The sequence below is a fragment of the Mesoplodon mirus genome (genome assembly GCF_964341445.2).
Source record: "Mesoplodon mirus genome assembly, chromosome: 12".
NCBI lineage: Eukaryota > Metazoa > Chordata > Mammalia > Artiodactyla > Ziphiidae > Mesoplodon > Mesoplodon mirus.
This window is the reverse complement of record NC_138988.1, coordinates 71,240,395-71,252,442: the sequence shown is the minus strand read 5'-3', so window position 1 is coordinate 71,252,442 and position 12,048 is coordinate 71,240,395. Positions and strand designations below refer to the sequence as shown.

The 12,048-nt window shown below is 39.3% G+C and overlaps 1 protein-coding gene across 1 annotated transcript in view; it reads right to left on the bottom strand.

Moving 5' to 3' along the window:
- Nucleotides 1-7,067, bottom strand: part of DNAH8 (dynein axonemal heavy chain 8) — a 328,140-nt gene extending 321,073 nt beyond the window's left edge. The window contains exons 1-3 of the mRNA XM_082637824.1: nucleotides 6,780-7,067; nucleotides 792-1,286; nucleotides 550-684 (exon numbers count right to left, since the gene is read on the bottom strand). Of these exons, the coding sequence (XP_082493950.1) occupies nucleotides 550-684; nucleotides 792-1,241 (585 nt within the window). The 5' untranslated portion in view covers nucleotides 1,242-1,286; nucleotides 6,780-7,067. The remainder of the gene's footprint in view (nucleotides 1-549; nucleotides 685-791; nucleotides 1,287-6,779) is intronic.
- Between the last annotated feature and the right edge of the window lie 4,981 nt (nucleotides 7,068-12,048).

The following is a 12,048-nucleotide window of genomic DNA, read 5'->3' as shown; positions in this document are numbered from 1 at the left end:
ACTATAATTAAGGTGACCATATAAATTCATCATCCAAAACTGGGACCCTTTTAGCAGTGAAAGGAGGAACTGTTAATAATTATGCTAGAAAAGTAGGGATAATCCAGGGCTGTCCCTGGCATGCAGAGATACATGGTAATCACCTCATTGTTTTCAACTATATTCATGCAGTAGTCACTGTTCCCTAGCTCTATTTCTGCAGTTTGTTTTTCTATCCAAATGATTTGCATGTGTAGTTTATATAACCTGTACTTTTAAAATATCACTCTACCTGTGCTTGACTATCCCTCTAACTTCTGAAGCCATTTTGAGTTAGAATCTTAGCTCATTTCTAGTTACCAACTCCTTTTTTCCCTTCCTCCACAATAGTAGGCCGAACTAGAAATATCATCCAATTGGCTATAATTATGTGAAATAAAGCTTCTTCTCTATTCAGTTAAATCCCAACCTTCTCTTTCTAAATGTTTTGTTGTTCACAATGATTCAAGTTTCTTCAACCAATCACTTCTCAAAGAGTAATTAAAAAATAATAATAAGACTTAAACTTACAGATGGGCAATCCAAAATTAATTCTTCAACAGTTGTTATGTCCAGGCCAAGCTTTTCTGATAGAATTTCAAATATATATTTGTATGAAGCATCAATTTTCATTTTTCGGTTTTCCCTTGCATCTCTAAATCTTGCCTAAAGAATGAAAACCATGTGTAAAAATTGTAATTATGAAGAAAAATCACCAAAATATTTCATTTCAGATAAAAATGACACAATAAAAATGGTATTATAAGCAAAACCTGTCTCTCTTTTAATGTTTCCTGTAGACTTGTAACGCCACTCATACTTCGGAGATATTTGGATGATCTGCGGGAAGACTGAGAGAGCACATCAGAAGGCACTGATTGAACCAATCGTGGCGCAGGCCTAGGTCGAACCCTTCTCAGATCCGGGTCATCTTCGTCTGGCATAACTATCCTTTCATCAGAAGGAATGAGATTCATATAATCACTTAAAGAGAAAGTAGGACCTTTTTTGGAAAGAGAGACAGTATCTTCTTCAGATGCCTCTTCTGGGAGGGGTGGGGCCTCTTCACTGGAAGGAGGAGGAGCCTCTTCTTCCGGAGGCGGGGGAGCCTCATCTCCTGGATCCGGAGGGGCAACATCTTCTGAGCTAGGAGGTGCTGCCTCTCCCGAAGAGGACGGGGCTTCTTCTTCCGGAGGAGGTGGGTCACCTTCTTCAGCGCTCATGTTATCCACTCCTTCCACCTGCAGAGCACCTTAAAACTTCAAAACCTAGGATTATAAAAATTTTTTAAACTGTTCAATAAATTAAGTATGATGTATTAATTTATCCCTCCCATTGAAGCTAGACAAGTAGAAAAATTATCTGTTTCTCCCATACTGCATTATCTAAAGAAACTAAGTTTACAGGGCTAGAAAGAGAAATTTTTTTTAAAGTGGGACAGCACGTGCACGCGTGCACACACACACACACCCCTACACCTACACATCTCTAGGGTCTTTTTCAAACTATAAGTAACCACTGCAATTGATGGGAGGACACCTGTCCTCAGGTATGGAAAAAGGATTGAAAAAAGATTGAGAGCGACTGTACTCAAGGACCAACTGGTGATCAACACCAGGATACTTATCCAAGAGATCAAGCAAAGAACTACATGGACTGAAATGTTCCTTGCTTGGGGGAACTCTGCTACTCTACAATTCACCAATCAGACACTCAACTGTCCAGCCATCTCATCTATATGAGCATAACCAGGACCACCCAAAAAGCATAAAACATACTCTTGGAAGCCAAAATGAATATCCCAAGTCCAAACATAAAATTCATGCTAAAATGTGATTGTGACTATTTACTGAAGCAACGGTATCATACAAAGTATAAATCCAACCTACCCAATCAGAAAAGCTCCAATTATAAAGGAGTGTGGAAGTTATCATGAGCACATAACAAGGAAGATTAGGGGTCACCAGCAGAATGGGACAAAACGTTACTTACAGAAAAAAAATCATATTTAGGACAATAATCAAGCCTCCATCAAAATAATTAGGAGTTTGGGATATCACTAAGATCCAGAAACCAGTATAACAGTAAATACCTGAAGAACAAAAGAACAAATTCCAAAGCAGATAGTTCAGAAGAAGAAGATAAAGAGGCTTTCTAGTGAGAAATTCTGAGGACACTGGTGCAGACCTGGCCTAAGTAAGACGGTGCATCATATGAAGGGACACCAGCAGCCCTCCATGGGACAGAGATAGCCTGTAACCTGCACCTGACATCTGCCCTCACCAGGTTTTCCAAAGGACCCATAAACAGCTGAAATTGTTTTTTTTTTGATATGCTAGGTTGGCCTATTCAAGAACAGAAAGACCCACACTGACCTTTTAGCTGCCAGCTAACCAGTTTACCTACCCACACCCAAGATGTCAAACAAGGACCAATGTTCTCAAACTGTCTGAAGTACTTTTTTTTCTCATCCCTCTCTCCTCTCTCTTTTATAAATCCTGGTTTTTGTCTTTGACTCTTGCCCACAATCTAATGTCTAGCTTTTTCACACAAGAGTAAATTTGCTTGGGTAGTAACTAATTAAACGTCTCTTGAGTTATTATTGGACACAACAAAGATCTACAATACCCAGGAGTTGTGTGTGTATTACATTCTTACACTTGAAACTGGCCTAGAGGAGTTGGTTGTGCCATCTATAATAACTCAAGAACAATTATGATGATACACATTAGTGAAGTCATATCAACTACCTGTCACTCTGCTCAAATTTATGCTTTTGAATTCTGCAAAACAATTTACTTTACTCCATAAGAGAATCGTGCCTTCTCTCAAAGGATATCAACAGGCATTGTTGTCTGGTTTCTGAAATGAAAGCAAAATTTACTTTAATTTCAATAAATGGTGAAACACATGTACTGACTGAGCTCAGTAGGGCCGGAGAGCTTCTCCATAGGCAATAAATGCTCCTTCTAGAGACACACAGTTATTTAAGCCAGTATAGAGCCACTATTACTTAAGCCATCAAGGAAAGACTAAAGTTGAATCATGACATTTTGTTTAAGAAATCAAGGAAGTATACAATAAATCTTAATGAGTTTTCCATCTAAAAATGACAACTATTTCTTAAGTGTTGGCACAGATTCACAGATTAAATTTTCAGAAAATGTTATTATCCAACACAATTAATTCCCTGGAGATTCCAGATAGTTAAGATTCATGGCACATAATTTCAGAACTAGAAAATAAACCTTAAAAATCACCTAGTTTAACTCTCCATTTTTACTGATAATGAAACTAAGATCCAGAGAAGTCACAGATCTTATCTGACTACACACCCAATTGATCTTTCTAAACTTCAGATCATATCGTATCACGGTCCTATTTAGTTTTGCCCCCTTGTTCACCTAGCTATTTGTAATCTTGCAATGAAAGGATATTAAAAGCTAAAGAAGCTTAAGGTAGTCCTGAATAACATCAGTTAGGTTAAACAAAATCTATGACTAAGGTCAGGCTGAATCGATAGGCTTAGAGAAAGAAAATTGAAAGCAAGTAAAAAGGAATGGGAAAAAGAAAGAAAGAAAGCTGAAAATAAGACAAATAGAGTGTAAAGAGAAGAAAAAAACCTGGAAATCCTCTCCCTCCGTTTCTGTGCCACAGTTGTCATCATTCAAAGTGGTGTGAGTAACTGAAACATGCCCAAGGGCATGACACTCACTCTTGGAGAAAGAAAACAAGACAAGATCCTTGTCCTCCAGCATTCACAATCTTATTGGGGAGATAAAGTAATCTTTGCAAATCAACCAAGAGTGTAAAATTGCAGAGTTCTATCAGAAAAGGAAATTAGAAAAGGAAAAAATTAGTGTGGCCAAAATAGACAAAGATGATTTCATGCAGGATTTGGACATAAGTTGGCCTTGAAGGATAAGAAGGATTCAATCAGAAGCGGAAAGAAAAAAACCTAGATAAAGAAGTAAAGAGGTAAAGCTATGAAAAATTATGAAGAGGTCAGAAGGGGGAGAATTTAGTTGGGAAAAAAAGTGCTTAGAATTATGCAATATCATATTTATTCTTCCAAAAGACCATAAATATCAAGGATTCAGAATCAGTTAAAATAAAAAATAAAATGTGGTTTTCATACAAACACAGATTCTTAATGTTAACATGTTAGGGAACAGGCTCAGTTCTACTCAGACCTGTTTTTCTAGCACTCCTAGGTCATGTTTGAAAATCTCCTAATCAAGAATTCCCCAAGTTTATAATAAAATACACTGGAAGAGGTCATTGTGAGTTACTCTGCTCCTGTGGTAATCTAATAAACATAGTCTATAGCCTCAATTCAGGTAAACATATTTAAATATAACATACATATACTTTCCACCTCTATGTGTGTCTCCTTACCTCAGTTTCCTTGGGACTTATGTGAAGCTGTTTAAGGGGGTGGTGTGGGGGGGAAACAGAATTTAATTTCTAAAAGTTATTAGAATACTCCTCTCAGAATATATGTTTTATGTAAAGAGTTCAATTTGTGCTCTGTGAATTGAGTGCTGACATATATATCTCAAGCTAAGGACAGGATAAGCTCTTATTTTGTGAACATAAAGAGTCTTTATGGTCAGTAGTCTGTACACACCGACAATACAGAAAATGATAACAAGGTATTAATCGCTATCATGACAGAGAAACAAGTAATTTCTAAATAATTTGTTACAGTTTACATTTTTAAGGTAAATCATATACCTCAAACTCTCAAAATAAATAAATGACTACTGCCATTTTGGGGAGATTTTGCTTAAGGAAGCTGTAGAACTCTTCCTCTGATGAAATCATTTGAGATGCTTTTCCTACATGGTTTTCAAATGTCAAATCATAGTTGGCATGTAATGAACTCTAAATATAAAATGTCAGTTTACCACTCCCAAAGACTGATGCAATTATTTAACTGTAACTTAGAAAATGTACACAGTTGTTTTATATAGAAGAATTCCTAAAAACTGTAGCAAAAATTTTAATAGATTACATAGTTGAAATGGAAAAATTTTTAGTAAATATAAATTAGCTTAATATATATACACATTCACATGTTTATATATATGCAACATGTTTGCAACAGCAAAAAGAAGCAAGAAAACAAATACACTTCCTGGAAACAACCAAAATGTTCCTTAATAAAGGATGCATTAATTGTACCGTAGTACACTGTTCAATAAAGTTTTAATTTGACATTAGCAATAAAAATAATGAGGTAAAGCTATATACAGATACAGAAACATCTCAATCCCATACTGTTACATGGAGAAAAAAACCAAGGTAGTACAGTGCATTGTATATCAACTGTATAAATTTTTTAAGTGTATGTAGGCATATACATGGTATTTCATCTATTCTAAGATGCACACTTTTAAGAAGGTTTAACTGGCAACCTTTTCTCCTTTCGTCACATCTTTTTCCTTTATGCTGTTACATACATATAATATGTAGTTTCCATCTATGTAATTGCATAAAATTATAATCAGTAACAGTTTAGATTTAATAAAATGCATCAGAAGCTTTCCAGGAAAGATACACAATGAATTATGAACAATGATTACCTTGAGTAAAAAAAGGCCAGATAAGAGAAGCAGAGGAAGAGCTGTACTTTTTAATTTGATAACTTTATGGTTTATAAAAAATTATAATCATGTGCATATTTTACTTGTATAATATGTGTTTATATCATATACAATAACACACAATATGTGTTTATATTTTTCTCCTATATATCTTAGGACTTAAAATTTAGAAACTAAATTTCCCTCTGAATTTTAGAATTTAACAAGATTACTTCGGCAACGAAGGGGCGGGTCTTTACTCCAAGTATTCACGCTTTGCTGGCCATAAGAGCACAGAGGGGATGCAGGATAAACACCTTTTCGTCTTCTCCTCCTCCTCCCCGTGTCCTCCCCAGACAACTTGCTGCCAAATACAATCATTTTAAATTCCCACCACCCCTTCTCTTTAAGTTCAATTTTGGAGGTTCATTGGACGTCCACAAAATCATTCCTAGTCATTTCCAGGAGCAAGTTGCCATTTCAACCACACCCCTTTCTCTTGTGCCCATCTCTGTACCCCTATCCCTTCATGATGACTAAGGGGTCTCTGCGTGCTTGGCCGCTGTGGCGACATACACAACCGAGAAGCCCCTCCAAAGCAAAACGCACACACGGAGGCGGGGGAGGGAGAGGGCAGACTGTTAAACACACACAGGGTGGCCAACGTCAAGAAAAGGTGAATGGACAAAGGGCTGAAAGAGATTAGAAGGGAAAGAAACTTCTGGAAAAAAACGACAGAGATGATGACATTTGACTTGGGTCTGAAGAGCTGTCAGGAGAGGACGGGAGAGGGGACTCTCCTAGCAAGAAAGCAGGGAAAGTCTTAGATTGCTTAGGAGAAGTGGCAAATTTAGGGATGAGATTTTCGGGGTGTGGGGGAGTGAGGAGGAGCGAGGAGCAGAAGATAAGCCTGAATGGCTAGGCCTTCTGTTTGTCTTACTTTTGAATTCTTAAAAGGGGGAGCGGGGTGTGGAGTCTGTCAGACGTTCAGCGAAGGGACTGGGATTCACCAAGGGCAGGGGCTGGCTGCGGGTTGTAGTGGGGTGGGAACTGGACAGGCTGGGGGCATTAGCGGGGAGCTGGGGGGCAGAGGGAGGCAAGCAGGCCGGACCTCAGTTGGGGGGGGAATCCGGCTCTGCGCGGGTCTCCGAGGCGCACTCACCCGCCGCTTACCTCAGCGTGGCGACCCGGGGCGGCCGCGCAGCCCCGGGAGCTGCTCCTGCTCGGTCTCCGCGGCCACCGAGGCTCGGCCGTTGGGAGTCCGAGGCCAGTTCGCTCCCCGGCGCCCCGCGCGGGCTCCGCCGGGCTCTGCTCCCTGCGGGGCGCGGGGCGCTGGGACGCGGGCTTTCCCCACACCGTGCCGCCCCCCGCGCGCTCGCGGGCCGGGACAATCACCTCACGAGCCCGAGAAGTGAAACACTGTTTAGCGGCCCTCGGGCCGCGGAAGGAGCAGCTGCCTAGAGATGGAATATTTAAGGGGGTGGGGACTTGGGAGGATTCCAAGGTAGGCTTTGAGGGGATTGGTACGGAAATGTCTTGATATATAAAGTAGCGTTTTCTATGACCTTTACGATTTCTGAAGTTACTTCGTGTCTCACTAGAGAACATTAAATGTTTTCTTTTGAATTTGTTAGCTCAGAAAACTATGACTGGTAATGTAGAGAGTAGAAGGACTGAAGAAAACTGACTACTTTTCAAAGTTTACACCCCGCCCCCACCGCCCTTTCCAGTACTTTTTTTTTTTTTTTTTTTTTTTTTTTTGCGGTACGCGGGCCTCTCACTGTTGTGGCCTCTCCCATTGCGGAGCACAGGCTCCGGACGCGCAGGCTCAGTGGTCATGGCTCACGGGCCCAGCCGCTCTGCGGCACGTGGGATCTTCCCGGACCGGACACGAACCCGTGTCCCCTGCATCAGCAGGCGGACTCTCAACCACTGCGCACCAGGGAAGCCCTCCAGTACATTTCTGCTTTTACCCCTGACGAGGCGTGATGGGTCTCCATTTTAATTAGATGTTAAATATATGTATATATATATATATATATATATATGGTTTCAAGCCTCATTGACTGAAAGATGATACTATGGACAGAAATAAAAACATCAAGACAACCCACTGGAAATGTCTAAATGTTCTAGGGAATGTGCAATTAAAATACACAGATTATCAATATTTGTTGTTGTAATTGTCCTAACATAGCCAAATGATCTTATTATCAAATAACAATTTAGTAGCCAGCCATTCAAGTAAAATATATATAAAAAATATATAAATATATATAAATATTGAGTAACTATCCACAGTTCATTCTTTGAGCTTTTTTTTTTATGGCTGAGACAGCACACCTATACCCTGTTTAGTTGTCCATCCTATTTAGTTTGAAAAAAAAACACTGACAATAGAGACCTAGGCAACTAATAAAACGAAGTTCATTAAGGAAAATTAACTCTACCATAAAAGTATTTTAAACATACTCTGAGTAGATTTCCTAATCTTTACTAACATACAAAACAGAACAAAAAACAAAACAGGTATGTTCACCTGCAGTGGGTTGATTGTGTCCCCCTAAAATAAGTCCAAGTCTGTTGTTTCCTGGTACCTGTCTGTGAATGTGACGTTATTTGGAAACAGTGTCTTTGCAGGTAAACTTAAGGATCTCAAGGTGAGATCACCCTGGATCTACAGTGGGTCGTTAATCCTATGACTGGTGTCCTTAGAAGAGAAAGAGGAGAGAGATTTCAGACACAGGGAAGGAGGCCATGTGAAGACCCAGGCAGAGATTGCAGTTACACTGCCACAAACCAAGGAACACATGGAGCCACCAAAAGATGGAAGAGGCAAGGAAGGATTCTCCCCTAGAGCCTTTAAAGAGAGTATAGTCCTGCCAACAACTTGATTTCACACTTCTAGCTTCCAGAATTGTGAGAGAATAAATTTTTGTTGTTTTAAGCCACCAAGTTTTTGATGATTTGTTACATCAGCTCAAGGAAACTACTATCCCTTCTACCAAAAAGGAAACAGTTCTAAACTCTATTTGGAATTTGTGTCTTCTAAAATAGTGACTATTCTAAACTATTCCTTCCCCACTATTGCTGTCTTTTCTTTTGTTTCTGTATGTGGTGCTTATTACTTTTAAGCTTTTAAAAAGTATATTATATATATTTAAGAGATACAGAGAGGTATAAAGAATAATACAGCTATCCATTTACCAACATCCAACTTAAGTTATGAAACAACGTCAAAACATTTAAATCCCCAGTATATCCCTCCCCTTTGGCTTTTTCAGTTGTTGCTTAGAGCAAATCATGTTCTTGAATTTGGAGTTGTTTTTTCCCAGGTACTTCCTGATGCCATTACTGGATGTATATTTAGCCCTAAGCAATACATTATATTCTTGCAGAGTTTAAAACTTTTAAAAAAGTTGTATTGGTCATATGAATTCTTCTTCAACTTTTAATTATTTCATTTCTATTTGTGAGGTTTATCAATGTTGGAATATGTTCCTCAGATTCATTCATTTTCACTTATGCATATTATTCCACTGTGAAAATAACACAGTTTATTTTCTCACAGTTGGACATTTAGGTTTTATCATTTTTTTTTTCTATTCAAACTTTGTCTCTTTTTTTTTTTTTTTTTTTGCGTTACGCGGGCCTCTCACTGTTGTGGCCTCTCCTCTTGCGGAGCACAGGCTCTGGACGCACAGGCTCAGCAGCCATGGCTCATGGGCCCAGCCGCTCCGCAGCATGTGGGATCTTCCCGGACCGGGGCACGAACCCGTGTCCCCTGCATCGGCAGGCGGACTCTCAACCACTGCGCCACCAGGGAAGCCCCCAAACTTTGTCTCTTATACTTAGAGTGTAGGCATGATAGTCCTCTGGATATGTACTTAGTAGGATGTACTGTCTTTAACTTTACTTAAATACTGTCAAATTATTTTCCAAAGTGTTTATAATAATTTAGGCTTCCACCAGCAAACAATGCTCCTCATTCACACCAACACTTGATACTGATACACTATGAATTTAAAATTTTTTGTCAATCTGAAGGGTATGAAGGGAACCTCATTTTTATATTAAATTGCATTTCCCTGTTTTCCAGTAAGTTAGAGCATTTTTTCATGTGGCTATTAGTTACTTGTGTTTCCTCTTTTGTAAACTGCCTATTTTTCTCTTTTGCCATTTTTTTCTATTGAGTTACCTTTTCCTCATTGATTTGTAAGGGTTTTTACATATTATGGATACTGATCCTTTGTTGGCTATGTGTGTTGCCCATACCTTCTCCCACTTTGTGGTTTGTCTTTTTACTTTTTTATGGTGTGTTTTAGTTAAGATATTTTTTCTTTTATATTTTATGCTTTTACATCTCACTAAGAAATTCCTACCATGAATTCATAAAGATATTCTCTAATATTTTATTCTTTACATGTTTAAGTTTTGCCTTTTCACTTTTATATCTTTAATACACACTTGGACTTCTGTTTTTTCTTTATGGTATGAAATGGAGAAATCTGCTTTTTTTTTTTTTCCATATAGATAAATGATGGCATCCTAGCGCCATTCATTGAAAAGGTCATCCTTTCCCCAATGATCTTCAGTACTAGCTCTGATCTAAATCAAGTTTTCATGTCTGTACATGTGTGTGATAGTTGTGTATTGCTGCACAACAAATTACCCCAAAACTTAGCAACTAAAAACAACAAACATTTATTATCTCATAGTTTCTGTGGGTTAGGAATCTGGGAGTGGTCTAGTCGGGTAGTTCTGGCTCAAGGTTCTCACAAGATCAACTTGTTAAGGGGTCAACTGGGGCAGCAGTCATCTCAAAGTTCTCCTAGGAGAGGACCCACTTCCAAGCTCACTCATGTGGCTGTTGGCAAGCCTCAGATCCTCAATGGCTGTTGACAGGGGACATCAGTTCCTTGCTACATGAGTTTCTCCATATGTTGCTCACAACGTGGAAGCTTGCTTACCCTCTGAGTGAGAGATTGGAGAAAAAGAAAGTAAGAGAGAGATCCCAAGACAAGAATCACAGCCTTTACATAGTCTAACTCAGAAGTGACATCCCGTCACTTCTGCCATATTCTATTCCTTAGAAGTGAGTCACTAAATCCATATTCAGGGGGAGAGGATAACACAAGAGCATAAATACCAGGAGGTGGGGATCATTGGGGCTATTTTAGAGCTGCTTGCCACAGTTCCCATTTATTGATCTATACCAGTGCCATTGCCACATTGTCTTACTGTAGATTTATACTGTCTTGGATGGGTAGGTTCCCCTACTTTTTTCTTTTTTTTGGCCTTGCTGTGCAGTTTGCGGGATCTCAGTTCCCCAACCAGGGATTGAACTGGGGCCACAGCAGTGAAAGTGCCAAATTCTAACCACTAGACCACCAGGGAACTCCCCTTATTTATTCTTCAAATGTGCCTTGTCTATTTGGGGCTCTAAAATTAGAATCTACAATCAGCTTATTCAGTTCATCGAAAAACCCATCAGGATTTTTATTGGAATTGCATTACATTAATGTATTAATTTGTAAATGAATCAGTATTTTATGATATTGAGCTTTCCTATCCATTTACATGGTTTATCTCATATATTCTGGGAAGTTCACCAGAGGGGTTAGAGGAAAAACACAGCTTGGGATGGCTTTTCAATAAAATGTTTCAGACAAATTTCTTTTGTCTGGGCTTCCTATGCAAAAATTCAGTGGTAATGCATAGTGTGTTGAGGGTTAGTGTATTGCCTCAATTCCTTGGTTTAGCAGCTTTAAGGTCTATCTCCATGTCCAAGTTCTGTAGTTGTAGTACATTGAGTTTTGACAAGATATCCCTCAATAAGTTAGCACCAGGTATGCACAAAATTTCCGTTGAAACTCTGTACTTCAGTTTGCACAGGAACTCTCTTCTTATAAGAACAGCATCTCTCTTCTTTTGGGGAACTGCTTTGCCCCCCGATTCCAAGCAGGTGGTTCTAATCCAGGCTGTCAATTACTGTGCCCTGACCACAGGAGTAACCACAGGTCCTAGTCTAGGCCAAGAGAGGCTCCTCCCTGGATTTCATCAAAATTGGAATTCAGGGAAGAGGTTCACTCTCTCTCTGGTGAGAGGCTGAGAGGCTGAGAGCTCCAGGTTTCTAGACTAGTGGAGCAGTTATGTCTGACAAAATGAAGCTGAGATGAAGAAAGAAGCTGAGATGAGAGATGGAGACATCTTGGTGGTGGCCAGGTGCCTGGTGCCAGATGCCTCCCTGCCCTGCTTCAGTTTGATTGGGTGAGCCAATAAATTCCCATTTTGCCCAATTCCCTGAAACCCAAATTCCTGACATCCATCCATCTTTTTGTTAATTTATATAGACCATCCTATTCACTTAAAAACATTGTCAAATCTCATTCCTCATTCATTTATTAATATAAAGTCCTTTCCTAAATTATGTTTACAGTGA